The following is a 24,334-nucleotide window of genomic DNA, read 5'->3' as shown; positions in this document are numbered from 1 at the left end:
CATGCTTAATTATATCATTATGCTTAAGTGGCAAACTCTCCTCTCTGTTTATGAGGCCAGTGCCAGTGAACTAAGATTCTTTTCAAATGAATGAACCACATTTTAATGCTTGATTAGGAGAGAAGAAACTGAATTTGGAGCTTTCGGAAAAGACAGGCAACCCAGGCATGAGTGTGTGTGTGCACACACTGCCTGATGCATGATGATTGGAGTTTCATTTTCTCAGCTCCGCTAAGAGCGTTGTCTGTATGCATCACTGCAGTGAAATGGACTCTTGCTACAAAAGATGTTCACGGGAAGAGACTTGGGGAGAGGGTTGAGGAGTACGCTTCTAAGCACAAGCACAGTCGTGTAGGCATCTACTCCAAAAGGATTTCACACTTGATTAAAACCTCTCCACAGCTTCCAGGAGGTTTATGCCACACCAAGCGGCCTCGTGTAAAATTAGATCCACAACTGCAAATCAGTGTACGGACAAAAGATGTACATTTACACAGGTTTTCTAAAACACTTCACATGTCACAATTGGGCATATTTATTATTTTATGAATTAGAAATTGCCTGTATGTGTGTGTGTGTGTGTGTGTGTGACAATGTTTGGTATGAACACACGTACAGCTAATTCACATTGAGGCACAAATATTCATATTTGCCTATTAAATGACGAATTTCTCTTTTAACTCATTCAGCCTCTTTAAAGAAAAGATAAAAGACGTAAAGATTAACACTGATTTCCACACTGACGTTGGCACTTTACTTTAGGTCGACTGTGTTTTGAGAAAATATAATTTGGACTTATTTAATGGAATGCCAGATAAAAGAAAACATGTAATGTAAAATGATACCATGCACCGGTGACAGGAATTAAAGCACATACTGAACCGTGCTCATCATCATCAAGGGCCAGAAAATCAGCAATGACAGCTAAATACAGCGTCTAACTTGCCAAAGTCTGCCATTTTCTTCCAACGGTGCCAAAGCACATATCGCACGTCATCAAGAGAAAACATAGATGCTCTAATGCCAGCTATTTTAGTAGGCCATTACCTTGTCTGTTAGTGTTTCATCTAAATTTTATATGGTTTTATTTATAAAGTAGGTTTGACACATTGTCTGTTCTTACCAGACAATTTAACAAACGAGAGCTCTATGTTCAACTGCAGCCTGTCACATTGGAGTAATTGTTTCTACATGCTGTCATTAGTGTTCTATAGTGCAGATAATTTCCAGTCACACAGGTCAGTTCACAACAGTTATTCAACATGTAATAATAATAAATAGTTTATTGTTGTTACGACAGCATGTTATGATAGGGTGTATCATTTGTGAAAGCACAAGTTTGAACATTTGCTTGCACTGACCTTTCTGTCACACTCGAATCCATCTCCACAAAAAAATCAATACTGATAATTATACTTTTGTGTCTGCCTTTTGCTGTGGCCATTAGCCATCTGTAGCTGTAGTACCCACTTACAGTGTGGCAGAGTACTGTACTGTCTGCTCTGCACATCAAAAGCACACTCCCACTCTGAGCTGCAACAATCACTGTTTGAATATTTGCTGGACATGATAAAGCAAATGAGTCAACCACGAGGTGAAGGAGCAGCCAAAGGCACACTGGGAAAATTGGTATTTTCTCACCCACTCAAACCTGTTTTCTGCTGTACCTATACCTGAAATAAATCTGCTCACAGTCTGGAACAAACCCTTTAGAGTTTATAGTCTTGTATGTCATGGATGGAGAGCCAAGGTGGACAATGGAGAACAGATGGGCAAACCACAGCACTATTATGCCAGTGGCTGGAACAGGCTGACTGGATTTAGAGAGCTTGTGATTTGGTTTTGAAGAGCAGTGACTCAATGACATTTCTTCCTCTCTGCAGAGCAGAGCTCTTTTCCTCTAGTCTTGGGGATAGATTGCACCTGCAGCTTCCTCCTTTTTTTTATATTGGGTCAGTCCAATATTCCCGCTTAAAGCAATATCATGAAAAAAAACAAGACAGTAATTTCCACCTTCCACCACCTTCAGTAGCACATCACACTGAAGCTTAACGAAGCTTCTAAAAGCACCTCCAATGCAGTAGCATAACATGCACTCCACAGTGCAGTTACAGAGTGGGGGTACACACAGAGCTTAACCCCCCGGCTGACAGATACATGTGAGGGGTGGGTTTGCATGCAGCTTGCATCAGTGTGCCAGTGGGAGGTGTTGAGTGTCTGAGGCAGGCTTCCTCATCGTCTGATCCCCTGCCCACGGGCATGGGGGAAGCTGCCTCTTCCTGAGATTTCACACTGCTCCTCTCTGTTTGATTGCAGCCTCTCCCCACCGGCTGCTTTCCAGCGTGTGCGCCACACTGCTATGATCGATGGCGAACAAATATGAGCGACCCACACCTCATGGAGGGATAACGGGGAAAAACAGCCACTATCGTTTGGGAGTGTGTGAGTGATATTAATGGTATATTTGTGGTCCCTGCAAACAGTTTATGTGGTAAATGACTAAAAAGTTCCAAGAAACAAAAGGAAAAAGAAGAAATATCCCACGTGAGCAGATATTAGTGTCTGGTGCTGGCTATCAGTATAATAACTGTGTGTGAATGTATTCTGTGGTTGTCATCCTCCGTGAAAAAAAACAAAAAGAACCCAGGGTTTTGTATTTCTTTAGCTATGACATGTCAAGTCTTGTTATTCAAGTGCTCAGAACACTTCCTCACAGTAAGCAGAAGCTACCAAAAACAATCCTTTTTTCCTCCAGAGGTGCATTTTTAAGAGAGGAAAACTTGCTACAAGCACACAAACATAGTGTTGACATGTACGTTTTTCCTTGCTCAGTGTAATGGAATACAAACCTTAGACGTGCACTTTCACATCTCAGGAGCAAAATTACAATGTGTAGGCTTGAAGGCTTTGTCACCTTGCCTTTACAGAAAGTGAGATGTGAGATAAAGCTGCAGTTAACCATTTAGTGGCAGAGCTGTGGTGTTATTCTGCAGGTAATTGGCATGCCAATTAATTCCATGCGTTGTGCAGGATACTTCACGCACACAGCATCACATGCCTCTTACACAGCCTTGTTGGATACGTTTATTTTTAAAACCTATTATAAATGTATTGTTAATTGATTTCATGTCTTTTGTTTCAGTTGACAAAATGAAAATATATGAATACATCCCTTTATAAGGAGATAACTCAGGCTCTGTTTGGTTTCTGGGTGTAAATGTTGTGGAAACAGGTTAATTAAGATGATGAAAAAATATGATGCCAGGGTGAGAATTTGGTTGCAAAGTTTCAGGGCACGCATGTCAAAGTCTCAGTAAGGTCTGAATTCTCAGCTTCTTGAGCAGGCGAGCCTCTTGCTGACAAAGGCTGATGAGTGGACATGTCGGCCAGAGGCCTGTCAGGAAAAGCGCTGTAGATGGTTCAGTGGGTGATGGTACACCTCCTGTCAGTTCTCTCGCCATCCACCATTTTGTCTCAGAGTTCCTCTATTTGAAGACTGCCTTTTGTATCACTGCATTTGACAAAGCCTTAGCACCTGCTGACAGATCACGCTATGCACCAGCTCCTCCAATTGAGAAGTTGATATGTGGTGTGATATGTCAACCAATACTAAGGCTTTGTCAAACTGTGACACACACAAGGCATCGTCGGATAAAATAGATTCAAAACACTGGTGGAGGAATGTGAGGAAACAGGACTAAATCATAATATAGCTGCTTTTGTAAGTAATATAATCGTTTGTTGGCACACAGAGGTGTTTGTGAAATGCTTGTGTAGAGAACAGCTTCATGCCTCTGCCCACAACAATATGTCAGGCTTGCTGGTCAATTACTGACTGGAAATTGCATTCTGAACTTTAACAACAGAATATTGATCTGCAGCAGCTGCCAATGCAAAAAAAACAAGAAATTATTTCTCATGAACATAAGAGATTCAGGTTTATGATTACCATCCAAGTCCAGTTTCAAGACTGTTCCTTGATTGATTTACACTTGGTCAAACCCCAGTATATGGCTGGAGCACGTACAGTCCATGTGTGAAATTGAGGAACCGCTGAAAAGAGTTGACATCGTCACGTCCTATTTACATTCTGCCTAGTATCAGCTGGTTCCAGCCCTTTATTTGTTTGCTTCTCTCCTCCTCTCTGTACTCACATATACAGTACTTTAATACAGCTGAATTCACAATAAAGCTGTTCTCATTTACATGTTTTTCTGTTTCTGTTGACAGATAATGGAACAAGTTTGAAATAGTGACTGGGACACAGTCCATTAAGACTACATGTTAACTTCTAAGACATTTCCAAGCTGCTTCGGTTAAAATCCTGATTTTATAGCCACGACGTCGTCTGACAAAATCACCAAACACATAAATTAAAAGACAAAGACTGAGCTGTGATTTCAGCTGTATTTACTGTAAAATAATGACTCAGAGAGGAAGCTAAAAACACCAGAATATCTTTCTTATTTAGTCTCAAACAGAGCACAGCCTCCGTCTGGGTAACAAACTGCTGCTCCACCTCTCTGCCACTAGACACACAGCGATAGAGAGAGAGAGAGAGAGAGAGAGAGAGAGAGGGAGAGAGACAGAGAGAGGGAGAAGAGAGGGAGAAGAGAGAGAGAGAGGGAGGGAGGGGCTTTACTCTCCTCTAAGTAGCCAAGGTTTTTAAAAAAGAAAACACTGCAGACTGTAAACGCCCCCCAACAGAACCTGTTTGCACCAATTCAGTTTGAAAGAGCAACGGCCAATGACGACACTCCAACTAAGTCACATGGCATTAGGCCGACCAATGGTGGATCACTCCACTCAGTCAGTCAGTCACTCAGGAACACTTGTGATTATAGGGTTGGCCCCGCTTTGTGTTTCTACTTAATAAATGGCATCTGCAGGGAAAACACAAAATACATTAGATATGTAAATAAAAATCAATGATTATATAATAATTAATTAATAATAATGCAGATGGATAAATTACATATCCATCCAGCCCATAGTATAGCATGTCTTGACCATAGATCTGCTGTTGAAGTTAAATTTACCTAAATCTCTCATTGGAGCAGTCGGCTTGGATAATAAACAGCGTTACTCTATACGCTGTGTTCAATCTCGTATTCATACAGAGAGCGCTTCAGGGACTCGGAGTAAAATGTGCATGTTGAGGTTGAAACGCATTAGTTAGACATCAGTGCCTAAATATAGAAATTTGCATTTGTTCCTTGGGCCAATGCAGGTATTTTATTTTATTAATGCTGTTCATTTAAATCTTTACTGTTGGCCACGCCACAGTTGATGTAGGATGTAATACTTCACACACAGATGCTGACTTGGATTAAAACATCGTATTAGTACAGTTAGTTCACAATTAGTAGTTCATATATATGTATATGTGTCCCATATGATCATGTACAGAAAGTATATGTATAATATTATTCATTTGTCATGATCCATGAAAATACAATCATAATTTGTATTTTAACAACATGTAATTGATATAATTAATTGAATAATGAGGAAATTTACTGCCACATAAACCACACAGATTTACTGTTTTAGTAATCGTATATTTCTGGGAGCCACGTGATAACCTGGTTGTATAATTACATTTAGACCCACTTTCCTTCTTTCCTTCTTTGTCTCACTCCTGAAATACAAAACCATGCATTTGATATTTCTGAGGCGCTCAACATCTGACAGTCCACTCCACACAATTTTTCACCCATGTTCATCTTAGAATGCAGAAAGTTTTGTGGAGGTTTTGGTCGGTGGAGCATCAACTCTCTGTGGGGCGTGGAAGAGACACAGGCGGGGAAAATGCGGCGGTGAAGTTAAGACAGCAGGGACTTGAAACGCCGCTCCCGTCCATTCACCTGGCGAATCTCTGTTCTCAAGCCAACAAAAAAGAATGAACTACCACTCATCAACAGGACAAACTCTGACTTTTCACGCTCGGCTGCCTTGTGCTTCACTGAAAGCTGGCGGGGAATCCATCCCGGACAGCTCATTACAGCTGCCTGGTTCTCATCTCCAGCGAGCGGAGTGCATAACGGAGCAATTGGGGAAAACAAGGGGAGGTGGAATCTGCTTTTATATTAATCAAGGTTGGTGTATAGATGCCACACATTGAGAAAAATAAAATGTGCAGTCCAAACATAGAAACTCTCATCCATGAACCGCAAACCTTTTTCTTCTCAGCCTGAGTTTCACTCTTTTATTCTGGTCAGCGTTTACCGCCCACCTCAGGCCTGTGTTAGTGAGGTGATGCAACACCTGACTGAGCAGATAATCAGCATGGAACATAAACAGCCAGACTCCCTCCTGATTATTTTAGGTGACTTTAACCGAGCAAACCTCAGCCACAAACTACCAGAAATACAGACAACATGTTAAATGCCCCGTTAAGGGTAAAAACACCACTGCTCTGCTATTCCATATTAAAGGACTCTGTTCTTCTCTGCTCCCCCTCAGGAAGGCACCAGGTCCAGACGGTGTGTTTACCTTCCTGTCTGAAAGTCTGCACTGACCAGCTGACCCCCATCTTCACTCGTATCTTCAACAGATCTCTGGCGCTGTGTTAAGTCCCCTCCTGTTTCAAAGGCTCCACAACCATCCCAGTCCCCAAGAAATCCTCCATCACAGGACTCAGTACTGCAGGTCTGCTGCCCTCACGTCTGTGCTCATGAAGTCCTTTGAGAGAGGACATCGCAGGCCCCCCTGCTGGACTCCCTGCAGTTCACCTACAAATAAGTCAGTGGATGTTGCAGTCATCATTGGACTGCACCTCTTCCTGCAACACCTCAACTCCCCGGGGACATATGCAAAGACCCTGTTTGTGGACTTCAGCTCGGCCACTGTCATCCCACAGATCCTCCCATCTCCACCTGGTTCCTGACAGACCAGAAGCAGCAGGTGGGGCTGGGGAAAATCACACGCAGCACCCGGACAGTAAGCACGGGCGCCCCCCAGGGATGTGAGCTCTTCCCATTGCTCTTCCCACTCTACACAAACAACTACACCTCAGGAGACCCATCTGTTAAACTCAGACGACACAACATCGGCCTCATCGAGACAGTGATGAGTCTGCACACAGACGGGGGGGGGGGGGCAGCTGGTCTGCAGGTGCGATCACAACAACTTCGAGCTGAACATGTGGACAAAGACTGTGGAGATAACTGTGGACTTCAGGAAGACCCCCCCCATCCACTGCCCCCATCTCCAAGCACCTGAAAGCTCCTGATCAGTTCAACCTGCCTCAGGAACTGCTGATCCTGTTCTACACTGCAATCATCGAGTCGCCTCTCTGCACTTCCATTACAGTCTTGGCCACTAAACAAGACAATTACAGGCTACAGTGGACAGTCAGGAAGGAATGATCATTGGTGCCAACCTGCCCACCAATCAGGACTCAGGAAGCGGACAGGAAACACCACCGCAGTCCCATCACACCCTGGACACAAGCTGCATGAACACTGCACGCGCAAACACGTACCATCACTCTGATGAACGATCAATCAGTCATGTGATATCAGAAACAATCACTGTGATGCTAAGAACATCCACTTACCTACAAATTATGTTTATATTAGGTTTAAACTCATACTGTGTAAATATCAATACATGTATATACTGTAGGTAGATATGTAAACATGCACATACTGGACAGAATCACCTGCTGCATGAATGAGTAACTTATTCCACTACCCAATATTCAGTTCAGCACTTCTTGCATTCTTCCCACGCCCTGCTGTTTCCTCCTGGTTGACTTGTATCATGTATCTCTGCTGTGTTGTATATGGACATTATATGTCTCTTTATTATATATATCGTGTCCATTATTGTCTGGACTGCATTTTTTCCATCTTTGCTCAGCTCTGTTATCCTGGATTCTGCTGTACATCCATGTCTACCTCCCTGCACACTGATACTGGTTCTGTGCGCTGTGTGCAGGTACACGCACAGCCACTGAGAACTGGAGTCAGATTTCTGGTATGCACAAACATACTTGGCCAAAAAAACTGATTTTCTTATCCCCTTCAGTTTTGAGTGTAATTTAATTAGAAAAGCTCAAAGTGTGTAGACTAAAACCCTGTGGTGTGAGGTTGTGACTGGACACTCAATAGTCTGATGATTTTTTTTTTTTTTTTTTTTTTTACTTTTGGCCATTAAGAGCAACTCCATTACAGATTCCACACAGGTAAAATAAGGAGACAGGGTGTTCATCAGCTTGAAACAAACTCAGTTGGAAAATGTTAAGAATACATCCTGACTGCCTAACGTTTGCTAAGTTCTGCTTTCAGTGGACGTGTCTGTCAACAAGCAGCAGAAGACTGTTTCTGACTGTTTAGCCAATAAAAAACATGCTTTGTTTTTCGCTTAACAACTGGTGACAGCTGTGAGATTGGAAGTGAAGATGGATGGAGCAGAGTAAAATTAACACCAAAAATACACACTCAAACCTTCTTTCTCCAGCGTCGCTTCTCTTTCTTGCTCCCTGCCTTTGAATCTTTTCTCTTGCTTCAGGCTTTAACATCTGCAGTGTGTGGCTCTTTCTACCTCCATGGCCTCGTACCAGCAGCTACAAGATGTTTCTTTTTGTAGGAGCAGAAGAAGAAACAGTCGGCCCTATTGTGAATGTCTGTTGTATTTAAGCTGCTAATTTCCTCAAAGTGAATTTACAGAGGAACACTTCCAGTAATGTGTCATGGTTTGTCCTGACAGGACTCTTTCTGTTGGCTCTCTGTTGGTTATTTTACTTCCTGTCTTTGTCCTGTTTCCCTCTTTGGTGATTGTGTGCCCCACCCTTATGTGTTTCACCTGTGTTCAATCACCTGTGCCGCCCTGTGTTTGGCTTTTCTGTTTTGCCTGTTTAGTTCCTAGTTTTTGGATTATTTTTGGATTTGTCGTTAGTGACTTTTTTTCTTATTAAAACCTCTTTTTCCACCAACTCCCTTGTGTTGGCTGCATTTGGGTCCTGTATGTACAACCCCTGACACAATGCGCTTTTCTACTCAGGTGGAAATATGTTACTACTAGTGTCTTTATTTGTGGGCCACACACTAAGCTGCCTCCGTTTAACCCAGCACAGAATTAACTTCTTGATTTAAATATAAAATGTGTTTCTTATTGGAGGGGTGAAAGAAATGAAGAACTAAATATACAAACTGGATATTAGTGGCCAAATAATTTGAGTATAACTCATCACTAATTTTATTTTCACTGACAACAAAATGAAAGTCTCCTTTACGTGTGATCTACAGCTCTAACTATCAAAGAAGGAATTATTCTTCTCTTAGGATTTCCCCCGTGGAGTTAATTCCAATGTAGCACTTTCATGCTCACTATCTTTCACTCATTGATCTTATTGACACGTAGAACGGATGTCTTCCATGATCTATTTGTTGTTCTTCCCCTTTCGATCAAGATCTTATCTCTTTGCTAATTCTGCCTTTGATCTCCACGGTCTGCAGAGTGAGACATGGTTAGCTTGGGAGACGTAACATTAGCTGCTAATTAGCCTTCACTTGCACAGACATATGAATAGAAGAGAGAAATGTTGACATATCCTCACCATGCTTCCATGTTGTGTGGGATACATAACCTTGCCTGTGGTCTTGGTTGTTTCAGGACAACTTCTATCATTTGATCGTACATCATATCCTCCAACCACAAACAAAGTGGTCAGGCTCAGACTGAAGAGCAGAGTACTGTGTAGTCTGGATGCGTTCATATATATATCAGGACATGTGATATAAAGAGATATCTGTGGTAAAAGTTAATACCCAGAGATTTAAATAATACAGTCACAGGAGATGCATCATTTTCATGCCAAGTATAGACAAATATTCAACATAATCTCACAAAATCTGATCTTTAGAATCATGTAAGCGGTCCATACAGCGGCTAAATAATGACCCTGGAGAGGCCAAGCTTTATTTGAATGTTGTGTGTAGATAGAGAGTTGCTGCATGACTGACAATTCACTGGGAAAGTCAGCATACTAACGCAGTCAGACGGAAAGCCCACAATGCTCTGAACAATACAGCCATGCATTTGGAGCAGGACAATTCAAATTTACAACATGATGAATTATGAAAATTGCCTTTTGTGTAGCAGAGAGAGTCAACAGGAAAAGAACCGCAGCAATATCCCAGTGCTGCTCTAGCCTTCTGTACCCTCTGCCAGACGATAGCTTTTCTGACAAGGCTTTGATTAAGGGAAGGGGAGAAAATATCACATGGAATCAAAAGGATGATTGAATATATAATTATTATGGAAACCTGCAAATTTCAGTCTTTAAATATCGAGTTCAGGAGAAACGCAAAACACAGAAGGCGGCAGGGGGTCATCATCTTGGCTTCTGAGGCCAGCGTGATTCCAGCCTCCCCTGTTGTTCTTTACTAATTCATTGCTTTCTGCTGCTTGTGTCTGATTGACTTTTATAAGCTTTGGCATGGCAAAGAAGGGTCAACATCCAGGTTCTTTGAAGCTGTTGAAACCCTCCAACTGGAATGATCCTTGAGCACAATAACACCCTTGACCTTAATATTTGGTGAGATACGGAATAAATGGAGGGTGGGGGCTGGGGTGTGGGTCAGGAGCACTTGGGCATATCTGGGATGCAACGTATTTTAGTTAATTGAATGAGGGCTACACCTGCACTTTAGTGCTGTCTTGTGTATTAAAGGGGCATAAAAGAGCAATATAAATGTTTTATCACTTTAAAATAACATCAATGGACGGGACATACACTGCATTATGAGATAATAAAATGAAAATTTAATGAAAGGATGGGTAAATGAGGTCACAGACACAGTGCAGTAGTCTGGGTCTGTCTGTGACCCTGGATGTGCGTCGTTCAATCTCGACGTTCAGCATAAATGTAGAGACTTTTCAGGGATATTGTTTTTAATAAATTGGGTAAATTCACAGAGCTTTTTGTGCCGTGTAAATGTGGCTAGTCGTGAGCTACATTGGGGCAATCAAGTGCAAGGGAGCCGTAGCAACAGCAACAACAAAGTGGGAAAAAGCAGTAAGAGGTGGGAAAAAAATACAGCAAATGCACAACAAGAGTAAACATTGCTGTCACTTTTTTTTTTTTTTTTTTATGACAGTGGCTGCTCTCACCATCTGTTTTTTCAGTGCCTGTGGCGGCTGCATGTTTGATGGGTACCTCATCTCCAGGCTAGATACTGCTTCAAAGTAGACACTTCATCAGGATGAGTGACAAGTGTTGGGGCCTTGCAACATGACCATCTGAGATGGAGTTACCCAAAGGTAAAGTGAAAAAATCCATAAAATAGCATTAAGTAAGATGGACCTCTGATGGCGAACAAGGAATTGCATTGTGATTGTCAATGTTACAACACTGTAATTTAGGAGTAACAAAAACTGGTCACAATTTCTCAATGAAGTCAAGCATGCCGTGTAATTAGAGCAGAAATTCATGGTGGAAACAGGCTACATCGTCATGCAATATTCTCTCAGAATTACTCTACTTTTGGCTTGAGAACAAGGGCCCTTCAGGGATGCCTCACATCAGAAAGTGAGTTTTAAAGTCAGTTTTGAAATGCATAAATTTCCAGAACTGGTGAAGTAATCACTTAGATGTGGTATTGATCAAAAACCCTGTCAAGCCACTGTAAAAATATGTAGATGATTTTATGTAATAGGGAAGTAAAATGTCTATCTATCTATCACCTAAAATGAATAGCACTGCAACATGCTTGGCCATGAGCAAGACAAGTCATTTTACTTAGCTTAGGGCATGTAGGATATTGACTGCATGATGTTAACACAAAACTGCAAATTAAGAATCGATCCTGTCACCAGGACCATATTTCCATTTGTAAACAAACAAATGAGCAAAACAAAAAAAAATGTGCCGCTGCTCTCGACATAGAGCAGAGAGGACATGTTCAGTTTCACAGGGTGTAGTCCTCACTCAGTTTTTAAGGTCCCTTAACTGCACTGAATCCTAAGATATCCTCAACTGACTGTGAGAAAGCCTTAAAGCTAGAGCGGCTTCATTCCTCTGTGACTCACTGGAAATAAGGAAATGCATGTCAGACCCATACAGTACAATTCCAGTCCCTCAAGTGCCATCCATCATTGAAGGGCAGAACACTAGTTAGAGGGAGGTTCAGCGGCTCTCGGTCCCCATCACACTATGATGGAGAGATGACCCCCGGGGCCTTTCTCTGATGCCGGCTTGAGCTGCCTGACCAACTGAGGTTGAAGTGGATCTGGCCCCTAGCCAGCATCCCCTCCCCAATGCACATCGCTCTACCTGCTCTGCGAATCACATCTGGGGTGAGACTGGGTAAGACCCACTGAGAGCAGCAGAGCAGTACCACCGCTTTCTATTTCTGCCTCCATAATTATCCTTAAAGTTTCGACTCGAGATCCCATGGACCTGCCAGCGGACACCGCTAAAAGGAGTGTCTTTTATAGCTTTGAGTGACACTGGGGTAATTATGAAATTTTTCTCCATGTGTCTTTATAAACTTGTACTCTCAAGCCTGTGTTTCACACATTTCCACCTCCAAACCTGCTGCTTCAGCATGCTGTTGCCCAGACTCGATGGCGTGGCAAGAGTAGGCAATGTACTATCCAATTTTTGCCTAAGTACAGAGAGCCATCCACTTTTGTTAGAGTAATACATGAGCACATCTAAAGCTTAGGGATCCTGGCTTAGGCATACTGGCTCACTCATTCATTTTACAAGCTTAGTGCTAAAACCGGACATTGTGGCAGCAATGGCGTTAAAAGCACTATTTATGGAACCTAATGTGTGCTTATATGTGTGTACTTTTCTTTCTGTGCATAATTCAGAACACTCATCTGGGTTTTCATCCATGTTATATACATGCAGATAGAGCTGAGTAGCTTGTGTAGACCTCAATTAAAATGAAGAGGACTGGGAATCTGTCCCTAGAAAATGTTCCAGAAATCTTCTACTAAATCTCTTATGATTTCTGCTTTCCTCTTTTTTCATTATTTAGACAACATTTATACTCATGTTTTATTATTTAAACATCATTTTCTCCGTTTTCTTTTGGAATTTTTCCTCTTCTTTCTAGAACATACACACTATGTCATGTTTATATATAATACCACAACACAAAATATACGGTGTACACAAACCCAAATAAATTTCAAAAACATGCTTTTATCAGTGTAGTCTTTCAGTCAGCTGGACATCATGATGAAACTACAGAGAAATCACTTTTATGTGTCGAATGAGGTAATACCAAATTGAATGCAAGGGGTAGATTTATTGAGATAATGGGACTTCTATTGTAGTTCCATCTAAATTTCACATGTAGCTGCAATCTCTGCTACACAGTGAGAAGTCAGTTCACTCTAAAAGACAATAAACCGATTCCATACTTTGCTGCTGTTAATGGTCTGAGCTCTGACACCATGTCTTTTCTCTCACATAGCCCTGTTCAAAGGTCTGGCCTATCTGAAGTCATTTGACAAACACTGTAATGTGTGCAGCCTGAGTTGGGGATGAGCGTGGAGGTCGTATTGTTAGTGATCACAGAGGCGAGAGCACATTTTCAGATTCAAATTGGGCGAAGGGAAATCAAGACGCATTCAAAACTGTGATGAGTTGACACATCGTCGGCTCCATTTTGGATTCAGCTGCATTGTCCCATAAAGTCATTGCTATTGTAAACCATTGTCCACAGTGTCACGGCCTAATCCAGGTTAGAGAGTTTAATTCTGCTCCAGTTAGGCTCTTCCAGTGACCTATTTGCTCTGAAAAAAAATTACAAACAATTTAGGGGGGGGGGGGGGCAAACAGCCGCTGCTGATGTGAGCTGAGCATAATGCATGTGCTAGAATGAGCTCGGGATTATAGGCGTATTACTCATGACAACTTGCCTCAGGGGACCACTTGTAAGGACTTTTTTCCACAGAAGCCTCCACAAAACTGCCAGTCCCATGACCTGTCCCTTCTCGGGTGGCAGCAATTCCAGCAGTGGCTGGCATAGGCCTCTGTGCTGGTACAGGCTGGCATGGTCTCCTCCACTCAAAAGTGGGGACTCTGACAAAGCACATTGACATCTGCTTGAGGAAATCTACACCCTCGCATCAGTACACTATATTGGTGCCCGGGCAGGGGCCCAATCTGGCACTCATAGGCCAAACAAGCCCCATTAGTCTGATGTTCTGACTCTCAGTCTGCACGACGGCTTTCTCCACATCTTTCCTTTGTTTAAAATGTGTCTCATACTTTGTACACACAGACCAGATATACACGGGGAACTCATGATGTCAAAAGCAGTAATGGCTAAAATGGTTGTACCCTTGATATGGCAAGCGCTGAAAGCAGAGGAAAATCCCTGACAGGAGTTCAAAAAGAACAAATATACGACGGTACATGCGTCATCTGAGAGATCTAAGGCAGGAAAATCAGACAGCATCACTAAAGAACTTCATTATCATGCAAACGGCATTTATACCATTTTATCTCACCCTTCTCAACAGCCCATATGGCAGAGAGTCCGCACAGAGGAAGACACAGGGAGACCTCACACTGGGCAACTGGCCACATCAAAATTCCTCCATCTGTGGTCAGTTGAGTGTGTGTGTATGTGTTTGTGCATGTGTGTGTGTGTGTCTGTGTGTGTGCGTGCACACTGGTACCTGTCTTCAATCCACCTGTGTCCTATTGGTGTGAGCCTTCGTATCACAGCCAAGATGCCTAACCGCTGATCCCCAGAAGAGTGATTATTGTCTGGGTTGGACTGGACATGACGGGATTGCCGGTCAAACTTGTGTCCCGAGCAGAGAGAGGAGGCCCATCATAGGTCCCGGATGACTCATACCTCGTGCTCTGGGGCGGCACGAGGTTAAACTATTTGTGTGTGCTGGGACTCACTGGCTCAGGGTAGCAAAAATAATCATTTTCAAGTCAGTTTGTTTCATCAGTTGTCTTTGTCATGAAATCAAATTAATGGAATTAACTAAAAGACAAAAAAATCAAACCAAGTCAACGCAGAGATTATAGATAACAAAATTTGACAGATCATCTTGTGTAACTGATTTCTTATATAAATAATAGTTGTTCAAACTTCAATCCTCTCAGGCAACACCCCCTCTACCCTGACCTGCAGCCTGCAGCTGCAAAAACACTACAAAACCCTGTAATGATATATAGTCAGTATTCTCCTGAACATATATGTTTCAATATGAGTCCAGGATAAGGCAGCACAGTGTGCTTTATAGTAAAGGAGCAAATACAATATTTATCTGTCGTGAGCTTCTGATTTCTACTGATAAAAACTTTTCAGAGGTTAGTGTATTAAGGATGCCACAATTTACATGAATTTTTTATTGGTTTTATCAGACTACAATTCAATCGGAAAGCCCAATGTCCAATTCTATAATGTGTTATTTGCTTGATTTGTATACATATACAAATGCAATCACATGTAACTGTTTTGTTTGCTTTGCTTTCGGTTTGTGTTCCCGCCCCCGGCCCACTTCTGAAATCAAAACTACCATGAACCAGTAACAAACAGTGTAAATGACTTTGATACGACCACTGTTCAAAATCTGATCAGCAGTGTCTGAGATACAGAGAGATGGACAGATGGGGCAAAGCAGCCTTCATCTGATTTCACTGTGGAGGACAAATCATGCATCTTGACAGCAACCAGACATACAAGATAAGCAGTTTTCATGCTGTCTACAGCAATCAATTTAAAGAGAATTACAGAGCTCAGTGATTATGATGAGAGTCTATTAAAGTAAAATAGCACCGTAATCAAAATGATTTAGGGATTCGGGGTGTGACGCAACACACACAAATGTGAAGAAATACATGCATGCATGCAGGTGCATGCACACGCAGACACACGTGCATCTGATGGATAAACATTTCTGATGAGATTAACCAACAGAAGAGCAATGTGTGAACATAAGAGTGAAAAATACACAAGGGGGAAGTGAAATGGAGTGCACTCTAACACGGTCTGAAGATAAGAATTAGAAAAAAGTGGGAGGAGGGAGCAGCTGCTCAGGCATACGAAAAAAGGAACTCCAGAAATTAATTGCTGCAGATCAGGCAGCATGCATGTCATATATCACAAATTCTATTACTGTAGTTTGAAACTACTCTTAATTCCAAAGCCAAGCACCATGAGGGAATATGTTGATGTCTACTTCAGTGAACCAGAGAGACTGTTAGAGACCGCACAGACTCTTTGCTCTCTGCCGTGATTCTTCAGTCTGCAGGACTCCTCAAAAGAAAGAGAACATCAGATGATATAAATGAATTGATTATAATGATACAATAATACAATACATGACAACCCCAGGCATTAATATACTTAATATTAGCATGTCTTGAAGAAAGGAATTGCACAGCCTGGGATGTGTCCACACTGAGACTCCAGCAGCTGACCTAATTCCAGTCTAATACAGTTAAGGTCTGAGTGCGACCATAATTTCAACAACAGCTAAACTAAAATGGATCATGAACTATACACCACTCTCCGCCGTGGGACACTGACACTCTCTCAAAATGTAGATTCAGCACTGCCAAAGTTCAACTTGTATAACAAAACACATCCATGTCGATGGTTCCTGGGCCCAGTGATGCAAACCTGACAGTCTGGGGTTCATATACTGTGTTTTATCCAACTTAAATGGAATGACACATCATGCTCACCTCCCCATTTTTTGGCTGTCACTCATCTCCACTGCAATGAATAAAGCTCCGCACCAGTACAACCTGTCACTCTGTCACTCAAATGCTTAAAAAAAAGGCTTCACGTCACTGTTCAGGTGGAGCTGGGGAGGAATTCCTCTGTCTGGTTTGATTTTTCTGTCTAATGCTTCATTTTATGTGGGCTCTCGGTTATCTCCCTGAAGTGGGAATCACATTTTAATTAGGTCTATCCTCAGTTAGCGGTTCATCTTTGCATCTCCCTGTCCTCGGGGCTCATCCTATGGGCTTTGCTTACTTGTCAGAGACTCTTAGTCCCCGCTCCCTGTCACAATCTAACATCTCCCCCATCTTGTGCCATCTTTTCATTCTTTAACTGCTCCATCTCTTCTCCCAATCTTGCTCTCCCGCTGCTGACAACAAAGAGCACCCTGTCTGACAAAAACCTGTGTTCTGCAGATGTGAAAAACACAATAAACAGGTACAACAATAGAAAAAAGAAAAAAGGAAATGCATATTTCACACATAGGAAAGTGAGCAAATGGAAATACTCAACAGCTAGCCTTTATACGGGGCGAATAAAACTATTTATTAAATGCGATGTTAAGCAATTTCTGACCTCTATGTGGCCAGAGGGAAATGCCATATTGGCAGAGCTTATCCTCTCCTACACACCCACCACCCTCTTCTTGCTCTTGAAATATGGTGTCACTAATTGATGTAAACAAATAAACATTTGCAATAGAGATGAATAAGCAAGCTAATGAGATCCAACACAAGTGTCTAGTAAAGAGGCAATGCATCACAATGCAAGACATTGTACTAATAACAGAACATTGTCATCTGCTGTTTTGGCGTGACGATGACACATTTTAGCCTGTGATACTGTGAGGTTCTGCTGCTGGGAATGCTTGAGACTGAAAAAGGCTTTTTTTCCCTCCACACTTAAAAAAAAAAAAAAAATCCAGAAATGTCTCCGCACGTGGAAAATACAGTCCCATTGACAAAAGAAACATCTGTGTATTTTTCACTTCGACCGTGACAAAGTAACTGTTCTAGCAAGTCCTGGCTGATACATGCCCCACGCTGCACAGGGCAGAAAAAGCCTCATTACTCACCTCAAACTCGCACCCCAAGCACGAAATGCAGAGATAAAACCTCACTTTAATACCACAAACTAATGATTTACAAATATTGGAAGAAAAGCGAGACGTTCAAGGTGAGCAACAAAATATCCTCATGTAAAAGTGTCTGATCCAGAGAGCGGTGCGATGCAAATTTACCATAATGTCTGAAAATGTGAAGCATGTGAATCACTTATCAAAGTGTGTTGCAAGACATGTAATGAATTATGTTTGGCAGCGTAAGGCAGCAAAACAGTTGGCAGCTGCACGGCAGGTACAGCGTTGGCTGGGACTTTTTTTCTAATAAGGACCTGTGCTGAGACCAACAGTGGTCACCCTGTGGATTGATTACTGTGCCTAGAAATTATGGCCTGTGCACACCTAAGCCGCAGTGCAACTTGGGTCCAACTGGAGGCAAAAAGGTGCTTCGAGTAAACATAGTGTTGTCTGCACAGATGTCATGGTTCAGATTTATTTAGAGGGCAAATGCTCCATTAGTTGGGCTTTTTAATTAGCGCACTTGTGAGAGAGGGTCATTAAGGATGTCTGACAGAGGACCTGCTGATGAGGAGGATGGAAACACTGCTAACTCCGGCCCTGATACCACACACACACACACACACACACGCCCACGCACACACCCACACAAACACAGATCTGCTTAAAAACCAATAACATTTCACACAGTCATCGACAAACACAGCGAGTCAGCGTCACGGGTGCCACAACATTTCCACTGTAAAACGGCCACAGAGCACAAACACATCTCCCAGAAATGTCTCCATTGGCAACAACAGCGCCCACACCACGACAGCCTATTAAAGCCATTTACATTTAAATACATATTCATGGCGAGCGCGACAGAGAGGAGGGGATTGTCACCGTACCGTTTTCCGGGTGTTCGGTCTCTCCAATGCTGCCATCTGGAGTGGTTCTCTCATAGTGGTCCTCAGGCAGGGTCAGGGGTCCGATGCGAGGACCAGACGATGACTTGCTGCTGGGAGTCTCAGATTCCTCCAAACCGCTGTCATAGTAGCTGTGCTGAGAGGCATCCTGCAGGTCCTGCACAGGGTTAGTGGTGGAGAAGGTCACTCGCCGATGGGGATGCTAAAAAACAGAGAGACAACAAATGAATTCCTTCAAAACAAGGAAAGTATTTTTCAGCTACACTGTCTTTTCTTGGTTTGCTGGCTCGACCCGGATTGTAACAGCTACAGCTCAGGACCACTGTCTGAATTTTGCTGGCCTCCTAATGTTCACTCTTCAAAAGTCAGAAAATAGTATTAAATATTAAACACTCTTAAATATTAAAAAGCCTTTTGCACTACTATTATTCTGAAGATTATATAAGGTAGAAATATATACGAACACAGTGAGGTTATGGACTCCAATAATAAGAGTGTGCAAATTAGCAGCAGCAGAAATTGAATAAATTGAGACAAAAAAACACGTACACTATTAAAAATATCTCTTTATCATAAAATTTAAATATCTCAATATGGGGCATGTGTTCAAATATTCTCTATGATACTGTTCTGTATATATAACGAATGATTCAGATCTATTTGTACGCAGTGTATAATAAATAAGAAGACGTACAATATGTTCAAGAACTTTGTGTTTATATTTATGTGTCTACAAAAATACCACATATATATTTACAGACAGAATCCTGGCCCATTGATACTGTATGTGACATCAGCAGGTGTAGATACAGGAAGTGAAGATGTGTGTTTATGTTATTCATGTCCAGCTCCAGATGGAAGTGACATACAGTACGTATTGAAAAGTAACAGTGGACGTGTGCCATGCGCACTATTGTCAGTGATTTCAATAATTACACTCAGAACATTTACTTGGAGGGAGGCAGACTCTTTATTTAGTAGATGTATAAAGAGATTCCTGTGTATGGAGACAATGTCTGTGTATTTGTGCGGACATGAAGGCAAACATTAGAGGGTGTCATGGAGACTGGGAATTTAAAAAGCACCATTATTGCTGTTATTATCATTATTAGTCAGACAAAAGTTTCATTTTCTAAATCTGCCACTGCCAAATGAATTCTGATGACAATGATTGGTACACTAATCAGTAGCCCCAGTGAGCTACTTCCTATCTCCATATTTTAATATTTCCCTTTTCCTCAGCTTTTGATGTTTAACCGAGCAGAAAGCTAGACAATATTTCTGCAATTTAACTAAAAACGAGTCCCTAGGAGATCGAAATAAGGCTAACGAAAAGAAAAAAACAGAGTGCTGGAAATATAGTTTGTGACAGTCACTATTTTGCCAGCATTAGAATAAATTATTAGATCTGTTTTCGCTGTTACACACTGATGAGATGTGATGAAAGAATGAGAGAGTAAATGAATGAATAAAAAACACTGATGAAATCCTGAATCTGATAGCTTGAAGAGGAGCAGAGCGGCATTATAATAAATCATTCAAGATCACACCCTTTATCAAATTGAATGGCTTGTAAATACAGTTAGGAGACCATTAAATTTCCTCTTCCAAAGATCAGTTTACTAATGGCCACTTACCACCGATCCACAACAGAAAGATGACTCCTCACAGTGCACATGCAATTGCATTCTTCCCCCAACCCCCACACATGAGCACCCCTTGTAAAAGTCAGGAAAGCACTGATACAGCAGAACAGGCCAGCGTCTGCTGCACGAGTCAGCTCAGATCGATACCTCGGGACTGTGCTTTCTACCATTCCACCACTTTTCTGGCAAACAAATCCATGCTAGTAATCATTCAAACCATCAGCCTTTTAGTACGTACACACCAGATATTGAGAAATGCTTTTAGGGCTTAGGTAAGAGCTAGCAACACTGTGTTGTTAATACCATTAGTGGGCTTCAAAATGTTTCCAGAACCCTGTTCATCTCCCCATCACAGTCATATTTCTCCCACTGCACAGGTGCACTTCTTGGTCTTTCATCTAAATAATGATTACTTGAGGCCTGGGGTCCATCATGTTTTTTCTCCCAGCAGTACGTCTGCATCACTTCATCAATAAATCATACACAGTCACAAAACGGTCTCGGACTTCTCAGAGACCTGTAACATTTACTGGAACTTAAGATAAATTTTAAAGCACGAGCGAAAGATTCTTGAAAAATATCCAAACAAAGACTTTTTTATGTTTTTGTTTGTGATAGTGAGAAATGAGAAAATAAGGGAAATGGGAGGTTTTGGTGGATAAAAATTTGAGATTGTTTTTTTCTTTTTTTCTATTAAAGATGCTCTTTGGCTGGTGCATCTACACTCAGTAACATTTTTAACTGTGGAAATGTGTTTATCAGTATGTGTTGGAGCGAAAATACAAAGGCAGAACACACCATTTATAATTCATTCAAGTGGAATTTAAATTACACTGATTGATCTAATTTGAAGTTATGAAAATAAGCCGAACTTAACAAAACTCCTCCATCACACCAGACGATTGTACTATTGCTTCTGTTTTATTTCATTAAACTTGCTGTTGACTCATGCGGCTGGATATTTCAATGGTGCATTCTTAAATATGATTGGAGGCCTCTGAGACTCCACGACTATTTAAATGTGAGGGGGCATTTAGTTGTTTAAATATGGATTCTTGCTTAAACTTCTCCTCAAGGCATCACTCCAGAGAGTCAGCATGTTTCCTGGGTATGATAACTAGCTAGGGCTGCAGAGATGGGAAATAGATTCTCCTTTTAGTCAGAGCACAAATCCTTTGCCAGGCCTTGGGGGCTGCAGGGATGCGGCAAGACGGAAGGATGGAAGGGGAGGCTGAGCAGGAGTGGGGAGTTGGTCAGGCAGACACGGACGGCGCTTTGGCTGGAGGGGACAAGCAGAAGGATTAGATTCTGGGAGACTGGAGGCGGGAGCGCGGGATTGTTTGGGCATTGTGGTAGGAGTAAGAAGCTATGGGGCTGAGAATGAACGAGGGGACAATTATGATGACATCTGAATTCATAACACCATTTAGTTTGGGTTAAAATGGCCTCGTTTATAAGCATTATATTACGACCCCAAAGCAGATGGAAAGATAGAGCAGATTCTGTCCTTACAAGGGGACCAAGACACATTTTAATGTAGTCATAAACAGTAATCATCCACTGCCTACCTAGAGCTCCAGCAGCCCTTTGGAGCCATGTTTTTTTTTTCTTCTTTTTTTTTGTGGAACTCCCAGAAATATAAAATCCACCCGACTGCCTGAACACTTTGAAGCCCCACGTGGTTAGATTGTTCCAAACAGATATAAAAAGAAGGGACCAGTCAGATAATAATGCAGTTATTTCTTTGATTCAGTAGGCAGGTCATGACGAGTTTCCTGTGGTCAAGTGTAAAATGAAAAGTAATTAACTACACTGTTATATAAACTGGGCCAATCGGGTCTCGTTCATACAATGGCTAACCAGCTTTTAATAAAAATACAGAATAATGACATCCACTTATCTAGCCTGAATACTCCATCCCCTTCCAGCTGATACCTTCAGCATAATACACTTGAAAAAAAAAAGCACACTGTACACCTGCACTGAACGGCAACCTGTGCCTTTGTTTCCTGTCTGCCGACTGACGGGGGCATAAGGTTGACAATAGAAAGACGGGAGATTAATTTCTTAACAGACCAAATTAAAATGTCTCTATCTCACCACCATTACATCTTTTTTATAAAGAGTTAAAGCTTTGATAATTTATGGAAATTAGTTACCAAAGCTGTTGCTTATGATTGAAATTTCATTCTTGATGTGGATACTGCAAATTGTAATAGTCTACAATTAGTCTTCTATATTGCATTCGAACTCGGGTGGTTGGGGGGGCTGGGGGGGGCAGCCTTTTCTACATTTGTAGGTGTCACAGAAAAAAGAAAAAATCTTTAGGTGCTCTAAGGTGCAGCGAGGAGGAAGAAAGTTATATTAAAAGCCTTTAAATACCAGCACATCAAGTGCTGGTATTTCAGGCTGTTATGTAAGAGAGTAGTCTTTGTTAATTTACTGAACTATCGATGTAATATAAAAACATCTATAAGAAAAGACATTTGATTTCATGTGAGCTTCACCTTCCCTCTCCCTCTCATCCTTCAACTGATCTCTACAAGCCAGCAGAAAGTATAGGCGCATGCACACAGTATACATCCAGCAGGGTGAATTATAAAGACCACACCTCAGTTGTCATATATATGTCATATTAGAAGAACATAATATGACATGGCGTATCTTCAAACAACAACTGGTTATGACTGTAGTGATGAGCAGATAATTATAAAAGACGATCTATGTGAATTAAATTATGAGTTTGAGGCTTAAGGAAACAGAGAAGCCTGCTGGTCTGAACTTAGGGATGCGTATTAGGTTATGTGGAGACTGACAGCCTGTATCAGATTTATGGCACACTGAAGCATCAGAATGAATATTTCATTCATCAAATCAGATTTAAACAACATACATGGGTGGTTTGATTTCTGATTTAAAACTTGGCTCTCAACCTGCCCTTTTCATCACTTCACATCTGACACATACCGTAATGGTGACGTCATGCCCAGAGCGCTGTTAGCCCTGTTAGCTGGCTGCGACTGCTACAGAAAAACATGTATCAACCACCTCTGTCACTAATGTTGTCTGGTGTGATGGAGGACTTCTGCGCGGAGACTAGATATTGCTATGGTGTGAAGAGGAAGAGGATACATCTCCATTATTCACCCGGCCCGCGGCTTGCCATTTTGTGTCTGCATTGAAAAAATACGTGTGTGTCGTTTCCACAGCAACCGACACAGATGGGTTATCGTTAACACTTATATCTAATCACTTCCAAATAACAGTTTGGACAGTCTGTCCTAAAGATTGGATTTGAAATAAAAAATAATGCATTTGCCTGCAGCCTGGATGAAGGAAGAAGAAGGGAATCCTGGGGCGAGGACAGCATTTTGGTGACTGTGGAGCATCTCTATTGCCACTGCTGATTTGCACCACTGATTTCTGATGGGACAGCAGACCCCACTGCTGTTGTGCTCCTCCCATAGCACAGAGTTCTGGGTCCATTGTGAATGCCCTGGAGCTACCTGACACCATTCTGCCGTCAGGTGCCCTGTCATCCAGCCAAGCCTCACTGATTGCCAGTGCACAGGGCTGCTGGTACTTATGCAGATGGGAGAGCTTTTCCATCTTCTCTGCCTGTTTTTGAGCAGACATCCAGCAGAGTTGCAGGTGAGTGAGATTCAGCGCTTGAATCTCTGCCTCATGCCTCCAAGTTCGTCTTTGTGTTTTCACTGATCTTCGGGTGAACATTTGGTGATCAAGCTAGTCACGGCCATGTCTGTACTTGAACTACCTTGTAGAAATTATTCCTTGGTGAACTGTAATTCACAACAAGTGGCAGCTTAGTGCTTGATTGTACGTATGGTGGAAACTACATACAGTTCATATAATGTAGAGGCAGCAGCGTCTGACTGAATGTTCACTGAATAATAAAATACATGTGATAACTTTAACTCAAAGATGATTTTATAACAATAATTATTATTATAGCAGAACAGT

At 41.8% G+C, this 24,334-nt stretch overlaps 1 protein-coding gene across 1 annotated transcript in view; it reads right to left on the bottom strand.

Annotated features, from left to right (window-relative positions):
* Positions 1–24,334, bottom strand: part of pcdh1a (protocadherin 1a) — an 89,377-nt gene that overhangs the window by 5,695 nt on the left and 59,348 nt on the right. The window contains exon 4 of the mRNA XM_056397969.1: positions 18,690–18,909. Coding sequence (XP_056253944.1) covers positions 18,690–18,909 — 220 coding nt within the window. The remainder of the gene's footprint in view (positions 1–18,689; positions 18,910–24,334) is intronic.

The sequence above is a fragment of the Seriola aureovittata genome, chromosome 15 (genome assembly GCF_021018895.1).
Source record: "Seriola aureovittata isolate HTS-2021-v1 ecotype China chromosome 15, ASM2101889v1, whole genome shotgun sequence".
Classification (NCBI taxonomy): domain Eukaryota; kingdom Metazoa; phylum Chordata; class Actinopteri; order Carangiformes; family Carangidae; genus Seriola; species Seriola aureovittata.
Note: the sequence above shows the minus strand (reverse complement) of the source record. Positions and strands in the feature narration are given on the sequence as shown.